The sequence below is a fragment of the Musa acuminata genome, chromosome BXJ3-3 (assembly GCF_036884655.1).
Source record: "Musa acuminata AAA Group cultivar baxijiao chromosome BXJ3-3, Cavendish_Baxijiao_AAA, whole genome shotgun sequence".
NCBI classification, from domain to species: Eukaryota; Viridiplantae; Streptophyta; class Magnoliopsida; order Zingiberales; family Musaceae; genus Musa; species Musa acuminata.
Genome location: NC_088351.1, coordinates 16,115,633 through 16,136,456, shown reverse-complemented (window position 1 = coordinate 16,136,456; position 20,824 = coordinate 16,115,633). Strand labels below are relative to the sequence as shown.

The window sequence follows — 20,824 nt, the reverse complement described above, 5'->3', positions numbered from 1 at the left end:
AAATGGGGAGAAGTTTTGATCATGCATGGTAGGATATAATTTGACAAAATTGATACCATCATGATATGAAACATTTATGATGTACAATTATGCATGCAATACTTGTGCTTTCTAATTATGATGTATTGCATAATTTAAAATGCTATGAGTGCCAAGTTACACATTTTGAGAAGAAATTGTTATATTGAAATATTAATGTAATTATGAATGGTGATATGATATCATGCATGTAATACTTCAATTTATGATAATGATGCATGCAATGATAAAATATTCATGATGAAAAATTGTCTTGACATTCATAACTTGATTATCCATCATTTGTCATGATTTTGAAATCGTTCTAAAAGGAAAAGAGAACTACAAAACTGTATTCTCTCTTTCTTTTTTTTACAATGACAAAGGGGGAGATAGCTAGCTTGTACAAGTCAAGAAGATGCAAAAACTTGATTTGCTAGCTCACCTATTTTAAGAAGCAAAGATTGCTAACTTGCTTATTTCAAGAAGAAAAATTGTCTTCTTGAACATCACTATCTTGAATATCTCAAGAAGCAAAACTTGCAATTTGCACATTGTAATAGGAAGCAAGAATCATGAGCTTACACAAGAAATTTATCTTGCATTTGCTTTCGAAATTTTTGCTAGCTTATATATTGTGAAACTTGTATATCGTAAAAATTGCTAGCTTGTTGGTCTAAAGAGAAGCAAAAAGTTGCTATCTCAAAAGAAGCAAATGTGCTATCTTGCCTATCTCAAGAGGCAAAAATGCTAACTTGCGCATCTAGCAAAGTGAGCAAAATTTTCAAGAAGCAAGAGTTGCCTTCTTGAACATCTCTAATTTGCTAGCTTGCATGATGTAGAACTTGCTATCTTGAACATTACCAAAAGTGCTATCTTATATGCTATAAAACTTGCATATCTAAAACTTGATAGCATGAATGTTCAAAGCATGATGTAACACTTGCTAAATCTTCTAGCTCCAAGATTGCATGATGATAAAACTTGATACTATGTTCTTCATGCAATGAGTTGAACCAATATCACACACACTTGATTGTAGTACTTCTCCTTTTTGTTGATGACAAAGGGGGAGAAGTATGTTGATGACATGACATGTGATGCATAAGTTTATGCATAAGTTCATGTTGACGTGTTGCAAGTATTCATGATGAATATTGCAATGACTTGAATTCAGTGTGAATTCAAGGTTCTATCAATATGGCATATTGATAGGGGGAGTTTGTTTAAACTCCGGGAGTTAAGGTTAACTCCGTTTATGATGACATGTTGCTTAGATTTTTGAATCTAAGAGGTTCTATCAATATGGCATATTGATAGGGGGAGTTTGTTTAAACTCCGGGAGTTAAGTTTAACTCCGTCATCAAGTAGTTGTCATCATCAAAAAGGGGGAGATTGTTGAATCTCGTATTTTGATGATGAAACTACTTGATATATGTTTATGATTTAATCTGCGTTTTGAGTGACGCAGGATGCTTCGATCAGGATGAGACAATTAAAGCAGGAAAATCATGTTGTGCCGAAGGATCATGTCAGAAGATTGGACGTCGGGCCGGTGGATCGGTCGACGTATCGACAGAAGGCTTCGGGCCGTGGACTCGGGCATCGGGCCAAGAAGAGCGGGTATTGTGCCAAGGATATCGGAGTTGCGGAGTCAACTGGCCGATTGGGCAATAGGCTGCACGAGAGGACGATGCGCCGAAGAATCGGACGAAGCGTCGAGGGACCAATGACATGTCGGACAACTTGGTTAATTGCTTAGGATTATTTGTCTCGATCGAAGTTTTGATTTGTTGTGCAGGATTAACTACGATGAGAGTAAGACAAGCAGCAGGAGTTGCGCCGGAGTCAAGATCATGATCACGTTGGGAGTTCGAGAGTTCGACGGAAGTTCGGACGGTCGTCGGAGGTTCAGAGAGAACAGATCCGAGAAGTCCAGAAGCTTGCCAAGCGAAGCTCGTCGGAACTCGCCAAGTGGATCGTCGCAAAGTCCAGGAGTATGCCGGATGTCCGCAGAAGGATCACCGAGGGTTATCGGTTGATCGACGGAAGTTGGCCGGAAACTCGCCGGAAGAAGCGATTGACGCATCGGAGCAAGCTGCAGAAGTTGTCTTAGAGATAATCGTAGTTAGCACGATGATTAAGCATGAAAATGGGAGGTGATCCCATTAGCTTAATCTTGGGGCAATTGGGCCCCTGAAAAGATTCAAAGTGGGTCGAATGGAGTGAACCATTCGGACCCTGATTGCACCAGGAGGTGCAACCGCCCCAGCCAGGAGGTGCAACCGCCTGGGCTGTGGGGTTGAGAGGTGCAACCGCCCCAGCCAGGAGGTGCAACCGCCTGGGCTGTGAGGCTGGGAGGTGCAACCGCCCCAGCCAGGAGGTGCAACCGCCAGGGCTGCACGGCTGGGAGGTGCAACCACCCCAGCCAAGAGGTTGCACCGCCAGAGCTCAAGTTCCGAGCTCTGCCAGGCGATGCAACCACCAAGCTCAGTCTTCGAGCTTTGGCAGAGAGGTGCATCAGCCTGAGCTCAGTCTCGAGCTCTGCCAGGTGATGCATTCACCAAGCTCAGTCTTCGAGCTCTGGCAGAGAGGTGGATCAGCCTGAGCTCAGCTTGGAGCTCTGCCAGGTGATGCAACCACCGAGCTCTGTTTCGAGCTCTGCCAGGTGATGCAATCACCAAGCTCAGTCTTCGAGCTCTGCCAGGTGATGCAACCATCGAGCTCAGTCTTCGAGCTCTGGCAGAGAGAAGCAATCGGCAGAGCTCAGTCTTCGAGCTCTGCCAGGCGGTGCCACCTCTCCAGTCGAGAGGTGCAACCGCCTGATCCCAGAATTCTGGGATTTGATCGATTTGATCGTTTTGAGCTCGAAGTTTGAATTGGGTTGGGGCCTATAAATACCCCACCCATTCAGCACTGAAGAGAGCAAGAACTGACCCGAAATCTTGATCTTTTCAGTGGTTCTTAGAGCTCAAAACTGCTAGTTTTCCTCCTCCTTCTGTTCTTCAAGTTTGAGTTGTAAAGAGAGGAGAGAAAACATCTGTAAAGGTTGTCTCCTAAGCCTGTCAAAAGGAGAGAAATTGTAAGAGGGAAGTTTGGCCTTCGCCCATTGAAGGAAGGCACCTAGTTGACGTCGGCAACCTCATCGGTGGAGGAAGCCAAAAGTGGAGTAGGTCAAGGCTGACCGAACCACTCTAAATCTCTGGTTTGCGTTTATTTTCGAGCACTTTATCATTACTGCAAACCTCCCTCATCACTACTGCTCTCTGCGCTTTCACGAACAAGTTCTAAGTGCTGTTCTTCCAAATCTGCATTCAGACGTAAACTCGTATTTTCATACATTACAGTTTACGTTTACGTTTGATTCTGCAGAACTGTTTTCCGTGCTTTTACGAACGAGCTTCCTTGCAGTTTACGCTTACATTTTAATCCTATTAATAACTGCAATCTGTCCTCTACGATTTTACGAACGAGTTTCAACATTTAGACGTAAAACTGCATTCAGACGTAAATCGGCTTTCTTCGCTCAATCATCAGATTTCAGTTCACGTTTACGTCTTGGTTTCAACTGCATACTGCCTTCTGCGAGTATACAAACGAGTTTCAAAGTTTAGACGTAAATCTGCGTCTAACTGCGTTTAGACGTAAAACTGCGTTTAGACGTAAAACTGCGTTTAGACGTAAAACTGCGTTTAGACGTAAAACTACGTTTAGACGTAAAACTACGTTTAGACGTAAAACTGCGTTTAGACGTAAAACTACGTTTAGACGTAAAACTGCGTTTAGACGTAAAACTACGTTTAGACGTAAAACTGCGTTTAGACGTAAAACTACGTTTAGACGTAAAACTGCGTTTAGACGTAAATCTGCGTTTAGACGTAAATCTGCATTTAGACGTAAATCTGAGTTTAGACGCAAAACTGCGCTTAGACGCAAAACTGCGCTTAGACGCAATCTGCGCTTAGACGCAAAACTGCGCTTAGACGCAATCTGCGCTTAGACGCAAACTGCACTTAGATACAAACTGAGAATTTGCTTTTGCATCATAATAGTTTTTGAACAAACGCAGCTTTTGGTTTTTAATCGCTGTAAGATTTCCGCTGCACTAATTCACCCCCCCCCCTCTTAGTGCTCTCGATCCTAACACTAGGCCCAATATCGAGCTGACCATGAGTCATACCTGTCAGAACTCCTTATGGCTCAATGAATTATTATCTCCATAATAATTCACCCGACTCATCGATTATAGACATACTAAGCTACTATGACGCAGCCCCTAGACGATACAAGGGAATCCAATCCTTTTGACATATCTGCCCTCAATTACCATGTATCTATAGTCCCTCATCCATATAATATCCTAGAGATCGTATACCGAGCATGGTGATGTCAGACCTATACGGTTTCTACTCGAGTCTCGCTCTAATTGAATTCTCTTATAAATCTCTTTCTCTCTCAATCCGAATGACCCTAGCAAGGGATTTTTCTAAGCAAAAACACATGGGATATTCCTCTCATGACATCGAGAGTGGATGATCCTCTATCGATACTCAATAGTCCTTACAAGATTGGTTACCACTCTCAATGACTAATTGTGCTAGATTTGAAACTTCCAAACCTATAAGTCTAGTATCAAAGAGTGGAGTACTCATATAAGACATCCTTGGTATCTCAAGTCTGAAGACTATGTACATCACTTGGATAACGGAATCGTTGTTTGACAAAGAGATATCATTAACCATCCAGCATTCCGTGAGCAGATCAATCGGTGAACTCATTCTCCAATGAGTACTTCCACTATAACCCTAGTGTCCCTATATAAGCAGCTATGAGATCAGCTACCTCTATCATATGGACATATATACAACACACCAGTTAGTCCGGTTATCTCGATGTCCCTCTCGAGTAACCTATGATTGGGATTATTTAATATTTATGTTTAAAGGTGAATCGATCTCATTATCATGATCTCATCATGATCCGATTTCCATTGCACAAATCCAAGGACATTACAATATATATATATATATATATATATATATATATATATATATATATATATATATATATATATATATATATATATATATATATATATATGCATATATGCAATAAGTAATATAAAGTGATAAATGCCAAAATATAATAAGCAAAAAGACTATATGTTAAGACACACGTGCCATCACTCATGTGATTGGCTTATAGGGCACCTATGACTAGCACGAAGGACGGTTGGGAGTAGAAAGAGGCTTATATGTCGTGGGCCTAGGAAAGGTTCTCATCCTCTGAGCATCTTGGTTGAGCCATTGTTCTTGTATTCAGGCAAAAGAAATCGTAGCTGTCATGGTACGATGCTGTTGTGCTTTAACCTCCACTTTTCTCTCTGGCTTGAGTCCTTCGATGAATGTTCCTAACAATTGACAGTCAGTCCAATCATGAGCAAGGTAGTATAGCTTCTCAAACCTAGTTTGGTACTCTTGACTCGTAGAGGTTTGTTGAATCTTTGTGAGTTGGTCATCAATATTTTCATACTCCGTAAGTCCTAAATGATTCAGTAGTGCATTATTAAATTGATTCCATGTCGGAGCCCCACGATTGTATTCCAACCAATTGTACCATTGAATAGCATCTCCTTCAAGGTGGATGACAATAATTTCTACCATAGCATCATCCGACGTTCTGTAGTAGCAAAAATAACATTCGACGTGCGAAATGCACCTTGCGGGTCCCTTTCTTCCCATCGCGGGAAGTCCACCCTCATACGTGGCTGAAGCATGTCCGAGGGTAGTCCCTTCTTCTCTAGAGGCCTCTTTGAACTCTCTCCTTGCTAAAATTTGGTTGGACTCAACGGTTGTCCAATTCTAAATTCTACAAACAAAGCGCGCAATTTGTCTTTCAAGCGTGATTCAAGCCGCGATTCAGTCTGAGATTCCAATGCTTCAAATTTGGCATCAATTATATTTTTAGAAGCCATAGCATATACTTGTAGATCAGAGATGTCCCTATCTTTTTTCTATTGATATGTTAATGGCATGGGGTGGTGGAAGGTTCAAAAAAATTGAGGATCACGGAAAGGTACTGTAGTGGATTTTTTTTTATATAAGTACTGTAGTGGATTTTTACGTCTAAAGTGTAGTAGTTTGGACATAAAAGATTAGTAGTTTATATTAAAAAAAATTTTGATGAAGCCAAATGAAAATCCACTATTAGGAAGTGTCAAAGCTATTGTAAAAATTTTGTAGAGATTTGGACAAAAAAATGCAATAGCAAGATCAAACAAACTATGCTATGTGGTTGGAATTCTGCAGTACATCTTCATCGTAAAGATGAAAACTTTACGATGAAAAGTTTATGTAGCAATATAGGAACAACTTTTTTTTGGATTTTTGAATAAGGATAACTAATTGTAGCAGCAGTAAGGTAGGAAACCAAAACCTATTGCAATTCATGGGGAGATCAAAGGATGATCCGCAGTGGTAGAGATGACGGCAGAATTCGACGATAATCTTTTAAGCAATTGTGAGAATTGCTTTGGGCAGTTGTGGAGGGTTGATAAATGGTTGTGGAAGGGCAGTGAGACGCCAAGAATGCTGCTTTGATACCAAGTGTTAGAACCCTTATAGATTCTAAGCTTGGGGTTGATCATTTAGGGGATCGGCTTCCTTGGAACTCTATAGTGGTTTCTTCCTCCAGATTGCTACTCAAAGGCTGCTAAAAGGATTGATCTATTCATTGAGAAAAGAGGATGAATACATAACTATTTATAGGGCTTCTAAACCCCAACTTCTAATAGGACTCCTACTCAAGACTCCTACTTCTGACCAACTCCTAATAGGACTCCTACTTAAGACTCATACTTCTAACCAACTCCTAATGCTTCTCTAAGAAGCAACCTCCAAACTAATCCTAACCTTAGCCGGCCTCTTCACCTCTTTAATAGGGGTCAGCTAGGTGGGTTTTACATAAATGCCCCTTTTCAATGAAACTCAATTAAGACTCTTAGCTAGAGTCCTAACACCCACTTATTCTTACTTAAGATAGCAAGAAAAGAGCACAAAAAACTTACGATTCGAAGTGTATAAACTCTATTGAAAGTGTTGAGTTCTTTCCTCCTTAAGCATCTAAGTCATTCTAAGGGAAGTGTAAGGATTACTTATAAAAAAGAGTTATAAAAGTTCTCTCATAAGTTTGTGAAAAGGAGAAAAGAGTTATAACAAGGGTAGTTAATCTTCTATCCATCGAAAAGAAGATTATTAGTAAAAGTCAATAGCCTTGACAGAGAAGGAATCGGGAGTGGACATATGTTACGATGACCGAACCACTATAAATCCAATGTACATTTCATTTTATGCTATTTATTATTATTATTTATTTATTTAATTACTTACTACACTTACTCATATTTTAAATTAAACATATTTTCGATAGTAATTATAGTTATTTTTTTTATATGAGTAAATATATACTGCTTTAGTATATGGCTTAGTTATAAGTGATACAGTGCATTTGGTCATTATAATTTTTTATTTAATGTTTATAATATTTTGGTATATGGCTTGGTATACACCTCCTCCTCGAGGTTCCCATTGAGGAATGCAGTTTTTACATCTATCTGCCAGATCTCATAATCATAGTGTACTACAATATCTAATAGAATTCTGATGGATTTTAGCATTGCTATGGGTGAGAAGGTTTCACCATAGTCAACACCTTACCTTTGACGATACCCCTTAGCCACTAGCCTTGCTTTATAGGTCTCTACCTTTCCATCCACTCTGATCTTTTTCTTAAAGATCCACTTGCAATCGATGGGAACAATACCTTCGGGCGTATCAACTAGGTTCCAAACCTTGTTGGAGTACATAGAATCCATCTCAGAATTCATGGCTTCTTGCCACTTCCCGGAGTCTATACTCATAATAGCCTTTTCGTAGGTCTGAGGATCAATATCCTCAACATCCTCTCCTCTAATAGTCTTATACTCTCTGAATTTCTCAAAAGCCTTTGACTTGTACTTCATTAAATACACATATCCATACCTTGAGAAATCATCACTAAAGGTAATGAAGTAGGAGTAACCACCAATGGCATGAGTTGACATGGGTCCACATACATCACTATGTATGAGTTCCAACAGCTCAGTGGCTCTCTCTCCAGTTCCACTAAATGGAGAGTTGGTCAGTTTTCCACGAAAGCAAGGCACACAAGTTGCATATAACTCATAGTTGAATGGATCTACATATCCATCATTTAGCAACTTTTGAATCATTCCCTCATGGATGTGACCTAGCCTACAATGTCATAGGTATGTACTGTTCACTTAATCTCATTTTCTCTTAGACACACTTACATTCATGATAGGTGGAGTAGTATCTAGCACAAACAAACCTTTATACAATATTCCTCTCGCCAATCTCCCCTCGGCTTTGCTAGAATTTATAATAAATTGTAGATGTGATAAGCAATACTGGTATCCAATACCAATGCACTATCACAAAAATTTGACAATTATAGATTGATCATGAATGTACCTGAAGCTTCTTCAAGCTTCTATTTTGCTCTCTCTGCAAGGTACTCTTTGTAGTTCCTCTTCCAATGCCCATCTTTGTTGGAAAATCATGGGGGCGACATCACATGCGCATCGGAAGAACAAGAAAACAAAATCCCCGATTCCCAAAAAGATGTTCGTCGTCGTGCGAAGATTGGTGCGCAAAATCCGCGAAACATAAAACTGCGTATAGAGTAGATTGTGTTACCTAGGGAGATCGTATATCCCTATTTCCTTGCAGATCCTTAGGAGAGGGTGAAGGAGGTCAAGCGTCCTCCTCTCTAGCGGTGATCCACACAGCAGGGTTGCGACGATGCTCCTCAAGAAACTCCAGGCCTGATCTGAGGTGGAGAGGAAGAGGAGAATAGGAAAGGCAAGCAAAGGCTCTAGCCTATGAGGCTCTGAATCCCTCCTATTTATAGAGGTCCCCTGTCAAACCCTAATGGGTCCTCCCCTAGTGGGTATTGGATCTGCATCCAATAAGACAAGGGCTCCGTCAGATATCTCATATCCGAACCTCTACTCATCGCAATGCCTACCATATGTGTGTGACCCTCTAGGCCCAATATCGAGCTGGCCGTGAGTCATACCTGTCAGAACTCCTTCTAACTCAGTGAATTATTATCTCTGTAATAATTCACTTGACTCATCGACTACGGAAGTACTAGGCCACTACGCCGTAGTCCCCAAACGATACAGGGGAATCCAATCCATTGGACCTGTCTGTCCTCAGTTACCATGTACCTATAATCCCTCATCCATCTAATATCCCAGAGACCGTATATCGAGCATGGTGTTGTCAGACCCATACGGTTTCTACTCGAGTCTCGCTCTAATCGGATTCTCCCGGAGAACTCTTTCTCTCTCAACCCGAATGACCCTGGTTAGGGATTTGTCTGAGCAAAAACACATGGGATATTCCTCTCATGACGCCGAGAGTGGATGATCCTCTATCGACACTCAATAGCCCTCATAAGGTCGACTACCACTCCCAATGACCAGCTGTACTAGATCTAGGACAACCAAACCTATAAGTCTAGTATCAAAGAGTGGAGCACTCATAGAGGACATCCTTGGTGTCTCAAGTCTAAGGACCAGATATACTACTAGGACTACGGAATCGCTGTCTGACAATAAGGCATCATCAACCATCCAGCATTCCGTAAGCGGATCAATCAGTGAACTCATTCTCCAATGAGCACCTGTACTGTATCCCTAGTGTCCCTACACGAGCAACTATGAGACCAGCTGCATCCATCATATGGATGGGTATACAGCACACCAGTCTATCCGGTTATCACGATGTCCCTCTCAAGTAACCTATGACCGGGATCATTTAGGATATGTGTTTAAAGGTGAATCGATCTCATTCTCGTGATCTCATCACGATCCGATTCCCATTGCACAATTCCAAGGACATCACAATATATGTATGCATTTATGCAATAGTTATAAAGTGATATACGCCAAAATATAATAAGCAAAAAAATTCTGTATCAAGTCACACGTGTCATCACTCACGTGATCGGCTTGTTGGGCACCTATGACTAGCAATCTCCCACTTGACCTAAAGCCAATCACCTATGTGTCTGATCCCTATCAGACCCCTGTGACGCTCAAAGATAAAATGAGACAACGGCTTTGTTAGTGGATCTGCAATGTTATCTTCGGATGGAACTCTTTCCACTTCTACATATCCTTGGGTTACGATCTCTTTGATAAGTTGGAACCTCCTCAGAACACTTCTGATGAGACCCGGGTTCTCTTATTTGAGTAATCGTCCCATAGTTGTCGCAATATAAGGAAATCGGCTCCTCGCTACCCGGCACAACTCCCAAATCTGTAATGAACTTCTTCAACCAGACTCCCTCCTTTGCTACATCTGATGCAGCAATGTACTCCGCCTTTGTGGTCGAGTTAGCAGTGGTATCTTGCTTGGAACTCTTCCAGCACACTGCTCCTCAATTCAAGGTGTACACATACCCTGAATTCGACTTGCTATCATCGACATCAGACTGAAAACTTGAGTCTGTGTAGCCTTCAATCTTAAGGCCATTACCTCCATATACTAGTAAAAGATCCTTAGTCCTCCATAGCTAACACTAATTACCTCCGACTATATCACCAACATTCTTCTGCATACCCTCATTTATATAGACAATATCACCGACAATATCACAAGCTATATATATATATATATATATATATATATATATATATATATATATATATATATATATATATATATATATATATTCTGATGAATGTTTTCTTCAACTTAATTTACTATATGTTCCTCAACCAATTCAATTTTTACTATATCATCACTATCATTTAAGTCAAATCCGTAAGTTCGCATTCGAATGTTTTTGTCATAAGTGATTTCTCTGTCAATTGTATGTGCTGACCAATGACTCATCTCCCATTGGAAACTTATCCTTTTTTTTTATCAATGTAGTTGAGAATAGAGAAAGCATCATCTAGAAGAGCATCAACCACAGTAAAGGTTTCATTTCCCTACTTATTTATTCATTTCAGTTCATATCATCTAAACAATATATGACATCATTTACATCATGTTTTTTAAATAAGTGATATAAAAATATTGTTACAACATTTTTATGAAGTCTTTACAGTATTGTCAATCATGTTCAGAAAATATTATAAAGTTAACATAAAAATAATGTAAAGGCTCTGTTTCCCTACTTTCATTGATACTGTAAAGTGTTTTTATATTAACTTTAAAGTGTTTTTATTCGTATACAAAGAATACTGTAAAGTTCACATAAAAATAATGTAAAGGTTTCATTTTTCTAATTCTTTCATTCATTCCAACCCATACCATCTAAATAATTACAGTAGTATATACTCGGCATCATGTTTATTATGCAAGTGATGAAAATATCTCGTTGATAGTGTTTTTATGTTGACTTTACAATATTTTCATTTGTATTCAGAAAATATTGTAAAACCTTAATCATTCAATATATTCATGTACGAAACAATTTTAAAAGAAATAAAACATGATGAAATTAATGAAAAAGATTGATTAAACTTACATTTTTACCAATGAGACTCTTGGGATTGATAGGGAAAGAAAACCTACAAGACACTGTCAACATAAGTAAGAAATAATTTAAAGAAGAGAAAACAAAAAGAGAACATAAGATTTGAAAGAACACCTACCTCAAATAATCCCCTAATTGGAAGAACATAAAACACAATGATTTCTTTGAAGGGAGATTACAATCACAACTTGATACAAGAAGGGGGTGTGCTGAAGCGAAAGAGAGGAACCCTCGATCTAAACAATATAAAGTCCTAAACTGACTCCAATGGATCAGGCCGCCGATCCATTCACATGAACTGATCCATAGGATATAGCACACTGTGGGAAAAGAGAGATCAACTTTTGGAAGGGGTAATTTTGAGATTTTAAAATTAAAGGATCACCAAATTGAAAAAAAAATAAAAGAGGGATGATTTTGAGAAATACCTATTGAGTATTTTGTTAAAAAAAAATCATCCTATCACTTAAATAACAAATTTCTAGTTAAAATATAGGCCACCATAGTCTACCCTTAAGAACTAAACTAGCTTCAAACAGCGAACTCCAAATGGTATAGATGGTATATATCGTTCGTTATCATCACGTGAGAAAAACTGACGCATGAGATCGTTTGTCTATTTATTATTCGTAGGGTCATGCGAACTCCAAATGGTATAGATATCTATCGTTCGTTATCATCACGTGAGAAAAACTGACGCATGAGATCGTTATTTATTATTCATAGGCTCATGTGAGCTGTTACGATGGCTGCGACTCGGTGCCCGCAAGCGCATCGTCGCTGTGGAATTCCATCACAAAAAATGCCAATCTCAAAGTAGATCATAACAACATGAAGGGTAAACCATAAGCTATAGTTTTAGTTGAACTGATCCGAAGAATTAACAGAACAGTTGTCGAACTTCAACACGCGAAAAAGAGGCGTTCCCCTTCTTCTCCTTCTTCCTCTCTGTCTCTCTCTCTCGTCCTTGCGCATAGCTTTTCACGATTAGGGTTTTACTGCTGTAATTCGTTTGAAACCCTAACCGGAGATCTCCCTTCCTCAACGATGGACCACGGCGGCGGCGGGGGAGGCGGAGGGTTCCATCGGAGCGAGGCGATCTCCGCCGTGCAGGACGAGGAGCAGTTCTACGGGGAGGACGATGAATACGACGACCTCTACAGCGACGTCAACGTCGGGGAGGGATTCCACCAGACGTTCCACGGTGGCGACGATGCAAGGGGCTTCCAGGATCGGGACGAGAGACTGAGCGACCACCCGCCGCCACCGCCTCAGGATCCGCCCCAGCAGCCGGTGGTGGAGCCCTTGGAAAGGGTTCAGATACCCGGAATCGCCGGGGAGCCGAAGATCGAGCGGCCTGCTGATAGATCCGGCGGTTTCCCCGACCCAGGGATTAGACCAGGGGGCGAGTCGGTAGATGGGGCTAGACAGCCTGCGCTGCTACCTCCACCGCGGCTTCCGGTGGCGTCGGGTACAGGTAGAACTGATCTGGGTCAGTCTTCCAGTAGATCTGTCCAGATCCAGGGACATAATGAGAATACTAGCTACGTCAACGAGGGTTTACAGAGGCCGGGGGGTGGCTTTGGGAACGAGGGTTTCCAGAGGCAAGGAGGTGGCGGAGGTGTAGTTGTACTTGCAGGTAACTCTAATGGCGTGGCTGATGCAGGTGGCAGTGGCGGAGCCGGAGTTGGTGGCACCACTCTTTTTGTTGGCGAACTCCATTGGTGGACGACGGATGCAGAGCTTGAGGCAGAGCTCTGCAAATATGGACAGGTGAAAGAAGTGAAATTTTTTGATGAGAGGGCGAGCGGGAAATCAAAAGGATACTGTCAGGTTGATTTCTATGACCCAATGGCTGCAGCAGCCTGCAAAGAGGGTATGAATGGGTACATTTTCAATGGTAGGCCTTGTGTTGTGGCATTAGCTTCACCACACACTGTTCGGCGAATGGGTGAGAACCAAGTGAACAAGAACCAGCAGGCATCAGCCCAGTCCCAGCCACCTGCACTTGCTCAGAAGGGTAGAGGAGGTGGTGGGCCTTCAGTTGGTGGACGTGGAGGTGGCGGTGGTGGTGGGAATTGGGGAAGAGGTGGTGGGATGGGAAACAGAGGGCCGATGGGTAATATGAGAAACAGAATAGGTCCAGTTGGTGGAAGGGGTATCATGGGTAATGGTGGAATTGTTGCCCCACCGCCACCTGTGTTGCATCCTGGAGCTATGCTTGGTCAAGGCTTCGATCCGACGGGCTATGGAGCAGCAATGGGGAGAATGGGTGCTGGCTTTGGAGGTTTTCCCGCCGGTGCAGCTGGGGCTCCTTTTCCTGGAATGATGCCGTCGTTCCCGCCTGTTGTGGCTCCTCATGTCAACCCAGCTTTCTTTGGGCGGGGATTGGCTCCTGGTGGCATTGGGATGTGGTCTGATCCCAATATGGGTGGATGGGGAGGTGAAGAGCAGTCCAGCTATGGAGAGGATGCCACATCTGATCAGCAGTATGGAGAAGGGAGCCATGGGAAGGATAGGATGGTGGAAAGGGACCGCTACAGTGCTCCAGACAGGAAACCTGAAAGGGAGAAAGATATGGGTTCTGGGCAGGACTGGCCAGAGAGAAGATACCGTGATGAGAGGGAAAGGGATACAGGGAGAGATAAGGAAATGGGTCCTGAGAGGGATCGAGAATGGGAGAGGGAAAGGGAGAGGGACAGAGAAAGAGATAGGGAAAGGGAGCACGAAGTTGATCGAGAACGCAATAGATATCGAGATGACAGAGATAGACGTAGTGATCACTATAGGCACAGGGATCGGGAGCCAGATCGTGATGATGACCGGGACAGAGGGAGATCATCTAGGCCTCGCAGCAAGTCGAGGGAGGTTGAACATTCAAAGAGGCGCCGTCCATCATCTGAATGATTTAGGCCCTTTGCAATGTCCTCAGCGCGGAAAGATGTTATTAAGCTGTTAAGCATATGTTTTAGTATCTGCTCTTTTGACAGGTTAAATATATCTTTTTTGAGAATCCTTGCGAGGGCCCTGCTAAGTGATATGACCAAAGAGGTAAGCTGATTTTCATTTCCTCTGTACTCGTACACATATTGGTATGTAATTCTTTGGTAGCTGATGTACTTCATCAAAAAGACATCTCATAACCTTTAAATATATATTTTAATAATATTATGATCATCCAATGAGTCTATTACTTGACCTGAGTTGGTTGTTCATCACTCATTAATTGAGGCTTGGTTTGGTTTCACATAAGGTTTTTGACATAAGCTCGTCGCCCAAGTTTCATTAGAATAATTAGTATTGTTTTGTATGATTGGGAATTATTTCATGTTTTTTTAAGATAGTGATATTCCTTTTATTTCTCATTTGATAGAATCTTCATATTACCACATTTGAAGCATAGCAGGTGGTTGATATGGAGTATACCTTTATCGAGTCCTAGATTCCTGTGCAATAGTCTGAGCCACAAACTTCACTTAAAGTTGGTTTTCCATTTGAGCTATTTAATGTATATAAGTTATCACAAATTTTCTCCTTTTCAAAAAGAAAACTATATTGTTCATTAATTCTCTTTAGAGGAACAATAAGACACAGAAGAACTTGGAAGCTATTTCTAGTATTGTAGGTATGTTGAACTTAGAGACACTTTGTATATTAGCCAAGTAACATATGAGTTGTATATGCTAATGCAGATACATATTCATCATATTCATACAAGAACATATAACTAGTCATGTGTGCAAATATGTGTATTGGTTGGGAATGATAGCTTAGGCTCGTTGAGGATTGTTTCAACTGCCTGTGGTAACATTAACTTAACAAACTTATCAGGAAACTTAGTTTTAGGCCATCTCTTTGCAGCTATGTTGACTAAAATATCTGTATGTGTAGTGTTGTCTATGCTATGTTGCTGGATGAATAAGAGTTGAATTACTTATTATGTCAGCTAAGTTTTAATTACATTGGGTACTTTGAAATAGTATGTGAAATCATACTGGTCATTGATCAGACTTCTGCTATAGGTTGGTATGGTGTATCACTGCCATACAAAACAATTAAAAAAGTAAAAAAAAGAATAATCAGAAAGAATATTTTCGTTTTCTCCTCCTGCCACACAGTCAGTGTCCTGGAGGGGTTGCCAAAGGGAGGAGAATTGGCAGCTGGTCGGATTTGGTGAGTGGTGGTGGTTGAGGGGTAGTGGAAGAGGAGACAATGAGAGAGTGTTACAACAAAACTGGAGTGTTTTGTAAATTTTATCTTGTGTTTCTTTTTCAACAAGTTTCAATTAGTTGATATGGGCAGTATCAATTGAGTTTAACTGAAACCAAGTGTTCCGCATACTAGTTGGTGCTAACAAAGCTGCAAAGTGCAAGAATCTTTGGTTCTTCATATCCTTCTATTTAGTTACTGATATTTTACATTGTGCATTTGTGATTTTCCTTTTTGATCTGTATGGGTTGTGCTATTGTTGACACATGGTCCTTCCTAGACTATCCTAGGATATGATAAATAGATATATGATTATGCCAAGATCCCTTCTTTTCTTGCCTATAACCAGCTGAGTTGAGTTAGATTGAACCATGGTCCTTCTCAGGGGTTGCCTAGGAATTAGATCAGACATTTGAAATGAGGTACTTTAAGGACTAGTCTAAAATTTATCTAGGCTTGAGTGTCTTTCCATACAGGATTTGTTTACTTGGAGTTTAATCTGGACTATCATGTCCAGTCGGAAAGGATGATGTCCTCACATGGTAGCAAATTAGGTAGGTCTGCAAGAGGGGAATCTCTTTCTAAGTGACTGAATGACCTTAAGAAGTTTTTTTGTTTGAATGTTGGTTGATGAGGCAACCATCATGAACACCATGTTCTGTCACAAAATCTTTAAAGTTGTGTTAGTTGTTTTAGTGAAAGTTCCATGACAAAAAAATTCTGTAGCTTTTATATCTGAACAAATATGAGAATTATATAATGCATGCTGTTGCCGAAGATGCTATAACACCAAGTTTCCACAATGTTAAGGATGGCAATGGGTATCCATGAATTTCTTTATCTGTTCATGAAGCTGGTTGTACCATAAAAAAAATGAAAACAAACTGCCATGTACCCGAACCTGTTCAAGTCTAACTTGATACCTATTTTTCTATTGGTGCTTGTCTTGAACCTGATCAATGTGTATGTCTGGTCTAAGCAGGTAGGTGTTGGTACCTGTAAAAACCTGGCATGCTGCCATTTCTAAAAAATCATGCTTCTATAAGGTAGGGTTCCCTTTTTATCCCATTGGGCGTGTTGGGGGAAGTTGTCCCGTATCCTATAAGTCTCATCTATGCTTACTTGACTTGATAATTGCTTTCATCAATCCAATTATTAATTGCATATGTATAGAAATTGATAAGTTTAGATGCTGCATATGGATATAAGAAGAGTGAGCATATGGAAATCTGCAAAGTACACTTTTATGTTATATAAGATACTGGTTTAATTACTTGAACCAGCAGTCTTACTTTGTGCATGTATATTTCATTGCATTTTGGTAATTGGCGACTTAATTTAGTTGCAACACGTAACACATCCTTCTTCTTCTGAGGATTTAATTTAAATCCATTGACTTGTTCGTTAAATCCTTAAATGTTAACTTTGCTTTGTGAACATTAGGCAAGAAATTTATTATATATATATATATATATTATATATATATATATAATATGTGTGTGTATATATGTGTGTATATATGTGTGCATATATATATATATTCTAGTTTTCTTATAGACAGAACTGGTATGCTGAAATACGTAGTTGACTCTGTGTATTTGGTCTTCCATCTGCAGCTGAAGTTTCTTTTATCACCTAACCCTGGGCAATTTCTTCTTGGTGTTGTCATTGACCTTCAAGCATCGAGATTGTGGTTTGCCTCGTTGGTGCATGCTGTTTGAATTAAAATTGAACTACTGGGTGGTAAGTTTTGACATGATATATGGGACTTGGTAGTGTGATTGGTCTGCTGAAAGAACTATTATAGACACTCCATCAGTTATGCTATGCTATATCAGACATGGAACTATTATCATGTTTTTATATAGCTCTTTGCAAGGTTTGTCATGGTGTCAATCAAAGGCTGCACATGGTTGGCAGGGTTACTGAAACTGATAAAGTGGCCACACATTGATATTGGTGGTCCTTCAAGACCATGCCCAACAGTAACTCTGGTCAGCCAGACACCATGGGAATGAGATTTTGGATCTGCCTGTTCTTAATTACTTTTTTTTTTTTTCATTCTTTCTGTAACTGGTTGATAGATTGGGTGATTTCCAAGTGATTTCTTAGATAAGGCAGTTCTTTTTTTGTCCCCCTTGTAGGTATTGATTGATAGATTAGGGTGATGCCCAAGTCATTGCTTAGATATGGCAGTTGTCTTTCTCATCTTGTTGTAACTTGTTAATAGATTAGGTGATTTGTAAGTCATTCATTTAGATATGTTAATGATTGGAGAAATGTAGAGCTTTCTTCACAATGTAAATTTGGACACATGCCATAGCAATGAAATGCTGAATCTTTTCTGAAATCAGTATCCGGAATTAGTTGTCTACTCAGTGATTGCTTCTATTGGTACAGCATATGATGGTAGTATGTCAGATGGTGTCAATCTTTGATGAATAATATTGTTGTATGTCGTCAAAATTGTAGTAGCCTTTATGCTGTTGGTCAAAGATGTATCAGGTTGTCTGATACACCATCTGTAGCCAGAGTTAAAGATGTATTATTGAGGTGGGGAATGGATCTGTGGTTGGGTTTTTGTTAGATGTGGTTTTTATGGCTTTTCCTAGTAGGTTGTTTTGACATGGAACCAATGCTTGCTGTGCTGTAATCTGGAACAGGGATTTGAATGAAAAATAAAATGTAGATATTTGTGATGTGCTGATCTGATTGCTCCTAGAGGATTTTATCAGATACATCTTGATGACCGACGGGAGACATGTAATGCTTGTGTGTTTTGGAATCCTCATTCATATATATAATGTAATCTGGAACAGGGATTTGAATGAAAAATAAAATTTAGATATTTGTGATGTGCTGATCTGATTGCTCCTAGAGGATTTTATCAGATACATCTTGATGACCAAGGGGAGATGTAATGCTTGTGTGTTTTGGAATCCTCATCAATATAAAGTAGAACTTTATAACAATGAGTACTTGAAGCACAATTTAGATTCTTTTATCCATATAGAATACATATATGACTAATAATCAACATTCCATCAAATACTTAATGATCACTCTCCCAGATAGTAGTCGGAGAGAATTTGTCATATCGGATGAGTTTGTGTTCTCCCAACAGATTGTGTTCTCCCAACAGATGGAAACAAATTTATATCATACGAAATCATCCTACTTATCTTTGATAGTAAAGCAATATTATCTCATATTGGTTATATTTATATCGGGATAAAATAATATATTAAAATATATCTTTTAAATATCATTAAAGTTAAATAATATCATTACCCTTCAACTAACTTAAATCATAGTTTAATAGATCCAATTAAACTCATTTTAACTAGAATATAATTGAATTAATCTCTAATCCTCATTTAACTAGTTTAGAACTACATTACATTAGTATAATTTGAATGGTATAATTTAGATTAAATAAATTTAAATAAGTCAAATAGATTCGTAATCATCTTGAATTAATATAAACTAATTAAATTTTATTTAGTTCAATTAGGGCCCACATCAAACAAAATAGACTACATAACACAATGCTATGTTAGGCCAACCCATGTATTGGTTATGCATTACACATGATTGTGTATGTGCCATACTAGTGTTAGGACCGTAAATTGCACTAAGAGAGAGGAGGAGAAGGCGGGGGAGTGAATTAGTGCTGTCATAAAATTATGATTTTGATTTAGAAAACTTTCGTTCGATAAAGCTCACATTAGAAATGAGTTTAACTTTAAACGTTCGTAAGAGTAGTGAGCAAGTAAATCAGTTTATAATAAAAATAAAAAGTATAAAGTAATTATAAATTAGATTTATAGTGGTTTGGTGTATTGAATCTCAGATTTTGATAATAAAACTAATTGATAAGTTTATGATCTAATATGCGTATTAAAAGACGAAGGACTAGCTTCGATCATGAAGAGACAATTACATTAGGAAGTATCAATGTTGGGCTAGAGTGAAACATGTCAGAAGATTGGACGTCGAGCTAGAGGATCGGTTGACATGTCGACAGAAGACTTCGTGTCATGAGTTTGGGCATCAAGCCTAAAATAGCGGACATTGCACCAAGGAGATCGGAGTTGCACAGATCAACATGCCGATTAGACAAATGGCCACAAAAGAGGACGATGCACCAAAGGATAGGACGAAGCATCGATGAACCAATGACATGTCGGACAACATGTGATTAATGCTTTGTAATAATTATCTAGATCGAAGTAGTTTTAAGTTGTAATTGGGTTGGAATTAGGCCAACTCAATTATGGGTCAATTAGGCCAATGTTAGGGCTGGTTTTGGCCGAGAAAGACCCATTTAGTGACCAAAAGGTTGCGTCAAGTGGTTGTACCACTAGAGGCTCAGTCTCCAAGACATAGTCTCTGAGAATGCCAAATTGGACGGTGGTATCGCCTAATGTCAAGCGGTGGTACCGTCGGTCTAGGTAGTGGTACCGTCGAGACATAGTCTCCCTGACTATGTCAATCAGTGATACTGCTAGTATGGGCAGTGGTACCGCTTAGTGTTAGTGTTGCAAGCGGTAGTACCGCCTAGCATAGGCGGTAGTACCGCTAGGACCCGAAAAACCCTAGATGAGACCTTTTTTTGCTCCGATTTTGAAGCTATTTGGGGTCTATAAATACCCCAGCTTTTCTTACATGTAGTAACATGAAATTGAGTTGAAAAAGAGGGAAAGAATCCTTGTAAAAGAAGTTGTAAAGTCTAGGAGCTTACCGGAAGTCCGTTGGAAGATTACCGAGAGATCATCGGAAGTCCATCGGAAGATCACCGAAAGAAACTTAGACTTATCGGGCTTGTTTTATTTATTGTATGCCTTAAGAATCAAAGTTAGCACATAATTAGGGTTAGGTTTAGGAGGTAATCCCATTAACCATGTTAAGGGCCAATTGGGCCCGTAATTAGACTGGTTTGAGTTAGATTCAAGGCCCAAACAGGTTGCTGAATCTTGTC

General features: G+C 39.8%; 1 protein-coding gene across 1 annotated transcript; it reads left to right on the top strand.

Moving 5' to 3' along the window:
- The first annotated feature begins 12,522 nt into the window (after window positions 1–12,522).
- LOC135634077 (uncharacterized) lies at window positions 12,523–17,726 on the top strand. Its single transcript, XM_065144258.1, has 2 exons — window positions 12,523–14,685; window positions 17,460–17,726. Exon 1 carries the CDS (start codon window positions 12,682–12,684, stop codon window positions 14,539–14,541), a length of 1,860 nt encoding a protein of 619 aa, XP_065000330.1. The 5' UTR covers window positions 12,523–12,681; the 3' UTR covers window positions 14,542–14,685; window positions 17,460–17,726.
- Window positions 17,727–20,824: the final 3,098 nt, after the last annotated feature.

Excerpts from the sequence above, each read along its gene's own strand:
- LOC135634077 (XM_065144258.1), top strand. The coding sequence starts at position 12,682 with ATGGACCACGGCGGCGGCGGGGGAGGCGGAGGGTTCCATCGGAGCGAG.